The 13,493-nt window shown below is 37.9% G+C and overlaps 1 protein-coding gene across 1 annotated transcript in view; it reads left to right on the top strand.

Annotated features, from left to right (window-relative positions):
* The window catches only part of TTC27 (tetratricopeptide repeat domain 27), a 144,550-nt gene extending 141,506 nt beyond the window's left edge, over window positions 1-3,044 (top strand). Inside the window, exon 20 of the mRNA XM_053459109.1 lies at window positions 2,834-3,044. Coding sequence (XP_053315084.1) covers window positions 2,834-2,956 — 123 coding nt within the window. The 3' untranslated portion in view covers window positions 2,957-3,044. The remainder of the gene's footprint in view (window positions 1-2,833) is intronic.
* The last annotated feature ends 10,449 nt before the right edge of the window (window positions 3,045-13,493 follow it).

Raw genomic sequence — 13,493 nt, 5'->3', positions numbered from 1 at the left:
TGATGATGACGCCCTCTGATCTTACTTTGTCCGAGTCATCAGCCTAAAATCCAGAAGGAGCAGGAAATTCCTTTCTACTGACCTGGCTTGGTTCTGCTTCCTCATTATGAAATGGAGATCTGATGACTGCTTCTACAGTGCAGACTCTGATTCCTAGAATTCAGATTGTTTTTATACGTACTGCTGCATGTTTTGCTTTTTAGGAATCTAACTACTATTAGATTGGATATTGGCTCACACTCAAGATAACAACCAAAGTAGTTCCATTGAATATGCTGTCAATACTTTTCATAGTCCTGGTTACTTTTGGAATCATAAACTGAGGTGGTGCACCAAAAAGATATGCTTGATGATCTATGGTGTCATTTGTCAAAGCATTTGAAGTTCACAGACATAAAAAACTCCATCATGGTTGGTTCCCAGCGTGCCTCATTCATTGGAAAACTTTGAGAGTATCAGAATTGTAACCTTTCCAAACTTGTGAAAAAATTTCTGAAAAATTCTGGGGAATACTAAAATTAATATAAAATCTATCCCCTGTATCGCACAGACAATGTAAACCATTTTCATAACAATTCAAAGTTTTTCCCCCAATGATATTAGTAAAATTTAAAGGCAGACACGATAACATGAAACGACGGTCTCTTGATATCGAAATATAAACCAACTATAAAAAAAAATTCTTATTTGTAAAAGGAATTGATTTTGTTTTGCTAAACAAAAAGGGACATATGCCTAATGTGGACATATTTGTACAGAGGCAGTGTTCTATCATGTTAGAGGCATACAAAAGCCCCCTAAGACTTCATCCGGCCTAGGACCTCCGCTTTGACAGCTCTGGTTTAATGAATGACTTTGTACTTTAAAACAAAAAAAAGGAAACCAAATACTTCTTTGACTGGAATTTCTGATTTCAAAACCCTATTCATTGTGACAGGTCTATTGTCGACTGCGATGCCCGCCTTTCTGTTTGAATTTAATTAAAAGCACCCGATGGCAGATGTGATATTATTAATCAAGAGCAGGGATCTAAAGATGATTTCATCAAGAGCAGTTTGTCTTGAAGCCACGACATGGTTCTTGTTGTTCTGTTGATCAAAAGGAGACAAGAAGAAAGACAACCATTGCTGCCAAGCTAGGGAGAGCCAGACATTCCTTCCTGGGCTTTTAACATAAAAGCCGACGACCTCTTCCTAAAACAATGACTCGTGGTTTTAATTTCTTTTTATACACAGACAAAATAGGATGTGTTGTATTGTTACACATAATGTTTATTATAGTTGTACTGATTATTTGGTACCATAGCAGGGATCACTTCTTTGTCCAGATGTAGATTCTTACACTTACAATCAATAGAGTAAATATGTTTATTGTGTCTCACTTGGGCCAAAATTAGCTCTTGTCTTCCTTCGTATGTGGTAGCTTGTCAGTTTACTCTCATATTCATATTTGGGATATTTATGATCAGTTGCATGGTCATAAACAATATCTTATTCTAGAGGTTAACACTCAGCCTGCTAATCTAGGTCCTTGATTAGTGTTCTAATTTCCTAGTAGTGAATCAATATACTGTGTGCTTGGGAATCATGAAATCATCAGAAATGTGCATTGGCTATTCCTTTGATGAATGTAAAACCTGAAAACATGCAGCTATCATTGCAGCTACTATATGACCAAAAGTATGTGGACACCTGACCATCACACCTATATGAATTTGTTGAACATCCCATTCCAAAACAATGGGGATTAATATAGAGTTCACCTTCCGTTTGCAGCTAAACCAGCTTCTACTATTTTGGGAAGGTTTCCAAGATTTTGGAGTGTTTCTTTGGGGAATCCAGTAAGGCATTTGTGAGGTCAGGCACTGATGTTGGATGAGAAGGCCTGGCTCGCAATCTCCATTCCACTTCATCCCAAAGATGTTCAATTGGGTTTAGGTCAGGGCTCTGTGGAGGCTGCTCAAGTTCCTCCACATCAAGCTTGACAAAGCATGTCTTTATAGACCTTGGTAATTGAGCACTAACAGTTTTACGTTATAATAAAAGGGAGCTATAATAAGTTTAGTCAAGTGGGTGAAATAGTTTACAGACCGTTTAATTACAATTGTTATGAATACATTTGGTAATGAGGTCCCTGTCTCATGGAGCTTATAGTCTAAAGATGACGCAATCACCTGGAACTAGGTTGTTAATCTATTCAGCAGTGATATCAGCGCTATTAAAATTGTGTATACTATTTCCCTGTCCCCTGTTTTTATATGAAGTCACAGTGTGCATTTTGTGATAGAAGTAATTCGTTTAAAAGGAGTTTTGGAAAAGTTAATTAAGGAAAGTAAGATTAATTTTGCAGTACTATTGACAAAACCCACGGAGAAAAGAGGCTGAATGTTATTACTTCAGCAGTTTAGAGTATATAGTTAACAATATATGAAAACAGCAGGACAGCCCAACAAACTACAGGGCTTTAAATTATGAATTTATAGCAGAAGTTAAACCGAGAAAGTGATAAAATAACATTTCTTATATTACAAATATCTCAGCATTGTTTGATAGGACACCTGAGATCTCACCAGCAGTCCATGTCTTACGTTTAATTTTATTTAGCATATCTTAAGAAAAAAAACTTGATAAACATATTGATTTGTGCTTTTCGGATTCCGATCTCACCAATGGTGTAATAATCTAGCTGAACCATTGTTTTATAATGTCCTGGAAGCCTCTTGGGTCGGTTAATAGCATTTATGAGTCTGAAGACATGGTTCGTCAAGCAATTACGGCTTTGTATTTTTATTCTAGATTTTCAAAGTAATTTCTCATCTCTTCTTTTTTTTCAGCAACTCTTTACAGATGCGGAAAGTGGACACGTCTCTGCAGAGCTGGCAGAAGAAGTCCAAACAATGGACAGTCTTATCATGGAGCTCCAAGAAATCGGAAATCAGTTCCGAAACCAGTGTTAAAGGAACATTTAAAAAATAAACATACTTTTGTGGAAGAACTCGGCCTCCATGTGTAACTTTGCTTAATAAAGACTTTCTTTATAAGAAATATTTTTTTCTTCAGTGTCTTTCTTACGTTTCTTACTGCAGATTCCTAGTCAGTTTCAAAGCCATTGGTTAATATGTATGTAATGGGTTTGGACATTGTGAAGTGAATGCGATTTGTTTTATTTATAAGGCAGTGATTTAGGATTAGTTGTACATGAGTGCACCAAGTAATTGCCTGTACTGAAAGAAACCGTTGTTGACAGAGTCACTGAAAATGTCCAACTGATGTCATTTGATGGAAGATTGCATAAAAATGTTTCATATTACAACATTATTTAAGCAGAGAAAAATATTGGTACAGTAATCCATGCAGTGTTCTTTTTTCATCCAAATTTTGTATCAGTTGTCAGTTAGATTCATAACATATTTTGTTATGTTTTATGTATTTTTCAAACCATGGCAACTGTAGCTCTGGTCAACTCTCTCCAGCGTGTCAGTATCCTTCTGGAGATGGGGGTCTCTTTGACATGTGCAGGTACAATTAGGTCCTCACAATTGGACATGTGCAGGTTCCTGGCGGTGCTTGGTTTACTGAAAGATAGGGACGTGAATCAAACATACTTGATACTGGCATTACACAACTTTGCTGTACCATGCTGATGCATGGGCAATCCCTGTGGGCAAATGGATACCATGCACTGCTGACAGACAGTCCATAACAGACAGCCTTCTAGTAAGTAAATGAGCAATGTTTCTGACCAAATCACTGCTTGGGTTTCAATAAAAAAAACACAAAATCTAGGTATGACATGTTCCTTTAAACATTCAGTTTTGAAAGTGTTCACCTCTACTGCCAGTACGTGTGGTTGTTTTTGGATGATTCCAGCCCCGCTAAGTGGATACTTAGAAACAGTTAGAAATCTGGAACCATGTGAAGTGTGATATTCCATTATATAGGTTCATTTCTGTTTCCACTTAAATAGTAATACATTGAAAGGTTAGATCTTAATGTTGTTCTATTGCACATTAACCTGCTGACTTTTTCCCATTTACAAATCGTTCACGAGACTGTAGCAATGACATAGACTCCAACAAGGGACAATTCAGTGCAAGTGATATTACCGTAGCTTTTTTATTTTTTGTAGTTCTAACCTTTTGCGAGGAGCAAAATAGCTGTTGTGGAATGACTAGCTTGGGATTATTATTGGCAATAACTCACTTTTTAGCAGTTTAATGGCAGCCCTTATTACAACCAGTAGATGGGTATAGTTCTTTCAGTGACCCAGTGAACCGAAGTATTGGTACAGATGTTTCTATCTGTATCTGATGGATCAGGGCCAGGTAAATGTACATGCTCTTTTCTAATTTGTGAGATGGCACATTGCACAGTTAGGTTTGAGTTTTTACAGCAGGAAAGATGTTTCTCATCTACCATCAAATTTTATATTTATATTCTATGTTATTTATTAGAAGTCCTCCAAAAAAACGGATATCCGTCCAAAAAAATGAGACTCCCAACTGTCTCTTTACATTGTAACAGAGTAATACAAACATATTTTGAATAACTGTTGAATAAGCATATATGCTGATGTTACAGGTAATTATTAAAAGGTAAACTGACCATTGTAACAAAAGATAACTTTTGTCAAAATGATTAATGCTAGTCAGAATAGTGCATTCGGAAATTTGCCAATTCATACAAATCTTCAAAACCAAGGTCCTCCAAGAAATGGACCAAAATGAAGTAAAAAGGTCAAAATTTTAATCCGAAATTTGTGGGCTCTTTCGCTCCCACTCTCGTCCATTTTCATACTCTCTCACGCTCTTTGAATATCTCCTTACCTTCACTGCCGACCGCTTCCATGTTTCGCATCGTCTTGTTCTTAAAACTTATTTTCTCCTTTCTTTAGTCTCTCTTCTTTCTTCTTCTGCATCTCCGCAGACATGGCCAAAATAGTGAAGCTTCTGGTGAAGTCCTCTCCCCCAGTTAGAAAGAGAAGAGAGGTGAACAAGAAGATGCGCGAGACAGAAACTGAAATGGTTGGCAGAGAAGGTAGGGGTGATGTTTAGAGAGCATGAGAGAGAGAGATGAGTGTAAATGTGGGCGGTGGACAACAAATTTTGTTTTCCTTATTTAAAATGCCCCCTGATTTTCATCCAAAACGAATCAGCAGGATACAGAGTTTGTTGTCCAAAAGCAAATAATTTGACTCATTTTTGGCCCATTTGCACATATCTGCTAATCAGGAAGCATTTTGAAAACTGTTAGCTTATCTTTTGAGCCCAAGGTAGTCATGCCTGTTATTTCTGTACATAGTCTCTATACTGATTTGTCTCTATACAGTTTTAGTATTAAACTCATTTACTACATTACTACTCACTACTAAATACTATTGGTCATTAAACTGATAAGGCTTTGCAAGCAAGTCCCATTAATACTTTTCTGAAAGAGGTCCTTTTTATGGCAAAGCCAGCATAGAATATTCCCAGATAAGCACTATTTATTCTTGGAAATAAACTCTGGTAATATAAATAAACCTCTTTGTAAAAGATTACACTATTACTTATGTTAATCCATTTACCTAAATCTTTGCAATTGAATAGGATTCTGGTATGGAATGATTTTGCTGATAAATGGAATGACAGTTCACAGTGCTTAATGTCTTCAATAGTAATTCAGTCCTATGCAAAACTGCCTTTGACAAAGGTTTATAGATACCTGCTAAGAATATGGTTGTTCTAGTGCAGATAAAATGAAATAAAACTTAGTGTGTTCTTTCTGATATTTTATAAAGGACAGGATCTGCGGCATTAATTGCAATGAAGATACGTGGTAGGTACCTGATGGACAGTTGATGCCTGGTTATATTCAGGAGTACTTCTGTCATCAAGAAGTCTTGTCATTCAGTATGACTCCAGTTATCCTGCCTGAACGTCAGAACGTCAATATTTCAAATATACAAGCTTGTAAGCCCTACCTTCATCTACTTTAATGTTTGTTTATAAATGAAATCATTTCAATAAGTTGTGTTCCTCTTTTGTGTGTCTCCAACTCTCACAATTACCCATTTTGTATCTCTTCTCTAAAAAGAAAAGCCTCCGTGCCATGGGCTCCTGGAGGGGACTGAGTGCCAGCCTCCTTCCAACAGACTATGGACCCTGGTTATCCACATTATCCAAATCATAAGAGACTCTAAACACTGTGGAGCTCGGAAACGCTTCCTGCATTTTGTGACTGTGACGGCTCCTAGAGTCACCCGACCCCTCAATTAATGTTATCCTTTTGTGTGTTATTAATAAAAATGTATTTTATTATTGCCTTATTCCCTAGCCGTTTACACACAGCACACTAAGGTCTGGGAGATAATCTAACCAAGACAATGTGTATTCCTTATTTTAGTGGTGTCTGTATCCTTTTGTATTGTTAATCCATTTACTGCCCCTGTTGTGTCTGGGAGGCAGATTAAGGGGGCGGTTTGTATCCCAGTATCTTGTTTTATGTTGATGTGTGTTTTGCTGGATATATTGCCCATGGATTGCAGGGAATTATTGTCCTGAAGGGAGAAGTTGTCTCTTGGGACAACCTGAGGTCCCTGGTCGGTCGGTCAGTCACAGAAACCTTCTTACTTCTGTCTTGAAAAAGTGTGTTCCTATGACATCTTCTCATAGTTTCTGTGGTGTCACCAACATGCAGATTGTAACTTTTTCTTTAATTGTTTTCCATACTTTCAAAATGCTCCTCGTTAGGAGAGTCTGGGTCTGCCAATCCAAATATTTGTAGTGAACTTGCCATACAACTGTCTCATTAGAAACATTATTTTAATAAATAATATCAGTAGGAATATGTACAGAATTAGTAAAAAATGTATGGTGGAGAGACACCTGACAGCATGAATGAGGGAAGGAAAGAAGAGGCAGTGGTAGGTGGGAACAGATGAGATAACCTGGCAGCTGGTAGGCTTTACTGAATATATGTGTCACAACAGATAAATTGAAGGGCTGGAGGCTACTGTAGAGGAGAGTCTGATAAAGTTGGACATTCCATACCATAGAGGAAGCCCTTGGGGGGGGTTGTATAGGCGCATGAGAGATAGAGATTAAAACTCTCTATAACAGAGGTACTAGGTATGTGTGTATCTTGGGATAAGTTGTATGTAGGGGCACTGCTATGAAGACCTTTGCATTCTAGAGTCAGACAGGCCTGCCTATCAGGCAAACTGGGCAAATTTTTGGAGGGATATTGGCCAGTAGCGCCAAACTCATCTCCCGCTCTGGGGCCAGGGATGCCTCAACATCATCAGTCCCACCCAGGAGTCAGAATTTTAAAATCAATCCTGGAGCATGCAGGCAGCCACAGAAGAAGATTGACAGATGGGAGTGGTGTTAGATGGGTATGGAAGATAAGCCTGGCAGCAGCATTCACAATGGATATAAGGGGGAGAGATGGGTATAAGAAGACCAGCTAAGACTAAGTCGCAGTAGAAACTGGTGTTAGGTTACATTGTCCCCCTTCGGTCATTCATGTTTGACATTATACATGATTAATGTTCTTTGCAAAAGAAAACACGATTTTAATCAGAAGACATTAATCATGTTCAGTAATGAGCATGTGATGATTCTTAACTTTGCCCACATTTTAGCAGCATATCATTTTGGTCAGGAAATCATTCCACTTAAACTTCCCATAAAATCTGGAGAGGAAACATGGTCCCTGTACCATCCCTGGAAAAGTAAAGCCTTCGGAAATCTGGATTTAACTACTGTAATCATGTAAGGATGCTGCTATTTATTTTGCCATGGAGAATACGTGCTTCAATAATGTAATGCTGTAAAATGTTGGACAGTGTTATTCCTTTATATTTTGTGTCTAATAAAGTTTTGTGAAATCTCATTAAACTGTCTAAAATGATTTTTAGGTAGCTCTTGTGCTATGTAATGTTTTAATAAATACTTTATTGAAGAACCCTTCCAGTATCTGAAAGGTATAAATAATATAGATGGGTAAGTAATACAATATTGAGATTTATATAATGATAAAAGATAGAAGTTTTTGTAAAACTGTAAAACAACTTTCTATAATCCAGACTTCTACTCAATACGGTTAGTTTTCAAAGAGAATATACTGTTCTGAATTGCCCGACAAATTTTCATTTTAACTAATTCTTGGCTTTTTGGTTTGTGTGAAGTTTGTACTTCATGAAACATACTCTACAGGCTTTGTTTGTGAACTGTCCAGATGGTTAAGAGATTTATTTTTACTACATATGTCTTTTTTTTTTTATTATAAATAAACTAACAATTTTGTTCTTATCTTTAAGTCAAAATGTATCAAAGCATTGGCAAAGACTTGATATCAAATTCTCTATCAAGATAACGTGTAGACATCTCTGAAGATGCCTGTAAGTTGATTTAACTAGGCTCAAAGACGGACAAGCAAATCATGAATCGGCAACATGAAATCCCAATGTGGATATATTTTGCTACCGGTCTATCTAAAAAAGCAGTCCATCTGGTCTGCGAAAAGCTAAATGATTGAGATGTAAACTGATCTGGCAAAAGGAAAGTTTATCTTCGCGTAGAAAACAGTTGTCTGCAAGCTGTCTGTAATTTGCTTGATGTGATTAATAGTTTTTAATGTAATTATTTGCTTTTAGTGGTGACCTGATACACATAATGGTTTGGCTGAATTATAGTTCTGGCTAATCATACCCATGTCCCACCCCATTTAAACCATGCAACCCATTCTGAAGGTGACAGCACTGTGTTCTTAATGACTCAAAATTGATTGTATAAATATAATATCACCTTCTATCATACCTTATAGTTCAGAAATTATACAATAGAGACATGGCCAGATTATGAATTATAGAGGTACCGTCTGCTCCTGTAGCCTTCTAGTGCTTTGACAAAATAGCAATGAGACTTTGCAGTAGCGCATGTGGTTTCAGCTCCTTTTCATTACTCGTTTCTCCAGCAAGAATGTTTATGCTGGTATAATGCTTAATCCAGAGGAGATTTTGCAGGAATATCACTGAATTAACTATGCATTATACAGGGTCAGTCAAGCTAGAACTGCTGCTAAATCTCACTAGGGAAGAACCTTCATAATGTATAGGGAAGAAGTTGAAACCACAACTCTCCCCTCACCTTCCACTTTACTGTATACAGATCTAGTAAAATGGGATAAACAGGGTAGCCTTTTCACATCTCTCTCCAAGTTATTGCAGAGCCAGGATCTGGCTAAACAAAAGCAGACAAATGGGCATTGAATGTAACACCAGCAGTCTTAAAAGAAACACAAGGATCTATATAGACCTATAGAAACTACTTGACAAGAAGATGCATTTAATTTGGCTGTGCTTTGACTCACAGTCTTTCAGTCTATGTCAGGTTCTGGGCTCAAGCCCGACCAGCTAATGCTCATACTCAATACTCATAGCATTTACTTTCCCAATAGTGGAATCAGTCCTGGGCCATGTTTGTAATAATTTGCTAGGAAAGGAGAGAGAGTTAAGTTAATGGGTGTTTTTCAACGTGAACATTTTGAAAGATGACTATTTTGAGAACAATAAAACCAATAAAATAGCAGTGAATTGAGTAGAGCACGTATGCTGCTCAGTTTGTTTGTAATTATAACAGTTTTTATCAGTGTTTCAGTTTTTCCAGAAGGAAGGTGTGATTTGGCCCCGAATAATGCATAGTCAAACAGATAGCAACGGTATAAATCCAGTGGTGCTCCATTTGAGCCATTGTGATGAAAAAATGTGGCCAGAGCGCAAAGATGACCAATAGGCATAGCAACACACTAGGGGACCAGGATGTTAGTATTTTTCTTAAAAAATATCTGTTAAAATGTATTGGTATGAAGAATTTCTTCACACTACAATCCACTAACCGCTTCACTTGTGCATTCTAATTTATACAAACTTAATTTTTAACCAAGCTTTCCTGATCCATTCATTTGTACAGTTTTCTGAAAATGAAGAGGGACCTCTGAAAATTAGATACTTATTCTTTAATTCATTTTTTCCTCACCTTGCCCTTCTTCTCCTTAGCTTAATCACTTGAAACCTGGCTCAGATTTTCTGGGATGTCATCCAATAGTCCAGTAACGCTTGTAGATTAGGAGTTTATATGTAGGTAGAGCAGTGAAGGGAGGAATATAAAGAGGAAGACAGAGGAAAGAAAGAGGGAGATAAGAAATGGAGAGAAAAAAAGAGGCAAGGTTAGATAGAAAAGAAAAAGACTTAAGAGAAAAGAAAGAGGTGAAAAAGTAAAACAGTAAGAGGAGAAAAAGAAGGATGTGAGGGGAGAGAGGGATAGAGTGAGAAAAGGAGAGGGAGAGACATAAGAAAGAGGAAGAGATAGATCCAAAATAAACACACATACATACTGACTCTAATGCTATAAATACAAACACACCCCACCCGTCCTCTCTCTGATCACCAATGCAGCTCACACTGCTCTCTCTCTCCCTCCCCCTCTCCCTTTTACCTCATGGAAACAGTCTTCATGGAAGCTCTCAATTAAACTCTCCTTCACTTCCTCTCATTTCTAGTGCAGCTCACTCACACAGCTCCCTCCTGCTCTCTCACTCCTCCTCTTTACCTCATGCACACAGTCTTTACCTTAGTGTAGTGTGCACTCTGTGTGTATGCTGCTGCTACTACTGTGGTGGTACATGATCTTCCTCAGTAAGTGATATATTTACCTTGGGTGGGCAGACCCAGGGCAACGTACCCCACTCACCCCCTGCACAGTTGGCATTCTAAATGCGTTAAAAGACTACATGCGCTATTAAGACATAAGCACCAGGATACAATGTCATATCCTGGCGTGTCTATCTATTCACTGTAAGTAGGCCTGTTGTGGATCAAAGAACTCCCTTGTAACCAGTCCATTGTGCAGCGGGACACTGGGGTCTTGATCGCCCAAGAGGGTGTTCTGCCCTTTTTTTTATCGGGGAGCGTCGGCCCTAGACCTGGATATGTCACTTTGCTGGAAGCCAAATAGTTGAGTATTGGGGAAAGGGGTAAATGCATATGGGGGGATTCTGCAGAATCCCTCCATGCATTTGCAAGGAAGACAACATGAAAATGTCAAGGGTTCACTCACCTATCGTATGCATAGAAGTGTATATTACAGTTGGGGTATCCCTTTAAATTCCTCATAACATTTAAAGCGAGAGAAAATATGGGAAATATTTAAAAAAAAAAAAATACCCATATGGATATCCATTTCCTGCTAAACAGAAATATATTTAAATATGTACGCCTCACAGGATCTTTTTGACAGTAGGGTTAATTTTTCCCTGTCTGGGAATTCCGTAAAACCTCCGTGATTAATGACAGATAATGCCTTTGAACTTGATAGATGGAAGTGGTTTAATTAAATGTGAGATTAAATGTGCCAATCAATTTTTATAGGCCCACGCTGCATTTCTTCAACAGGAAGGAATGTATTTCAACCTCTTGCTGTCGTAGAAATTTAGCTTCATTGCTGTCAAGCTGACAATTATAGAAAGGGAACTTAGATTTTTAGGCTGCACTTGAGTTCTACCAATCTTTTTTCTTTTTATTTTGCATGGGTGCAAATGATACGAAACCAGTTGAAACTTGAAAGTAGAAATAGTTAATGATGTTGTCTATAGGAAAGCGAAATGAAATTCCATAACTATCACAGCATTCTTTTTTTTTTTAAGATACGGTCTGCCCTGGGGATCACAGACATGTGGTCATAATAAAAAAATTATAATTGCTGCTACTGCATGTTATTAGCTCATACATAATATGGATGTAATGTAATGCTCTGTATTTCTCCCGGTGGTTGCCATTATTTAAATGGATATGTAACAATAATCAATGTGCTTAGCATATACGTATAATTTACAATGTTGTCACCAGTTGAGCATGTTTAGATTTATTAATGCACCATGAGAAGAAGTGGAAATTAATATACATCAAGCACTAATGAGTACATTGAGTATTATAGCTAATAGGTACCTTACTGCATTATGCGTATTTAAAGAGACTTTTAGGGGGCAACCCATTGTTTTGCTGACCCAGTTTAATGAAAGCTAAAGCGCAACAAGAAACAAGTCAAGACTCCATTGTGTTAATTGAAGAAGTACCATACCACAATGTGAGGCAAACTGGCAGTTTCCTAGGGTGGTGCCAGTCATTGGGGGGTGCGACATGAAAAGGCATGTTACAATGGGATCACACATATCTCTCTGCTATCCAGAGGTTTTAGGAATGGAAAGCGAGAACAGTAGGTTTCAAAAGTGATGTGTCCACTGTTCTGGGGGGCAGGGGTGATGCTAGACATTCTGGGTGCTTCAGGTGGCGAAAACCAAAGGGTCAGCCCTGCTCACATCTGCTCAAGACGTGACACCAAGTGACCACCCAGTATGTGGTCCAGGGGCAAGCGACACACACAAGCAGGGTAGGTGTAATTGTGAGGCTCCGGGGCATGGTGACCACTTTCACAGCTATTGAGATGCACATTACATGTATTACATGTATTTGTCTTTGTTGCATATTCATAAGACATAAGAGCTAATTATTTGAATGTATTTATTTAAAAGACCTTCCAATATTACTATTAGTTTTGCTCTTTACAGTGTCAAGTATACTGGGCCTAATTTTTGGGTATATCACATAGCTATTACCTGTTGTCTATGGATATGCTTTTTGGGAAACACATTACAGTTGTCTAACCTAACTTGTTTATCCTGTGCTCAGCTGTTCTGAGATTTGCCTTGACCTCTACCTGGTCGTGATTTTCCAGGCTTGTGTCACTTCTGAAAATTGTTACACTCTTACTATGTACTGATTTATTCTGATTGCATCTCATCCTCTGTGGCTGCAACTGTGCACCATCTCTTAGTGACAAGAAATTCAGAGGGTTTAACCCTAGGTTGTGAGTGGTTGGCTGTGTGTTTTGGTTTCCTGATACTGGAATTCAGCCATTGCTATACTCTGGCCATTTGACCCTAAACATTGTATTTAGTGTAATATTTTATTATATATATATATATGGGTAACCAGAACTTGCCACCTTGTATGACTTCTGCATCTCAGTTAAACCACAAATAGTTCAGATGGCTCCGTGTGTGGCTCATGTTGTTTGTCCAGAGCAAGCTATTTCATAATAGAGCAATGCAAAGGGCTAAATACGAGAATCAAAATGCAGATCATGCTGAAGACATGCCAGATATGGCCTTCTTGCAAAATGCTTTTCTCACTCAGCAAGGGGTATGAGCAACAGGTGTTGAGAAACTGTGATCACTGCTGCTAGCACAGCAATAAATACCTTGGCATTAAAAAGCGCTCTTTACAGAAGCAAAGTGGAATCGGAAGTGGTAGTTTTGAGAACCTGGCATTGGATACATATCCAAGGAATCAATAAAAATGTCTAAAAAAAAGTTATGTGCATGTTATAGGTAGGACACACTCATTCCTCTCTTTTTGGCTTCCTATTTGTTAAAACAAGTTAAAACTTTATTTTA

This window comes from Spea bombifrons, chromosome 3 (genome assembly GCF_027358695.1).
Source record: "Spea bombifrons isolate aSpeBom1 chromosome 3, aSpeBom1.2.pri, whole genome shotgun sequence".
Lineage (NCBI taxonomy): Eukaryota > Metazoa > Chordata > Amphibia > Anura > Pelobatidae > Spea > Spea bombifrons.
The sequence above is the reverse complement of the archived record's forward strand: the minus strand, read 5'-3'. Positions and strand labels throughout refer to the sequence as shown.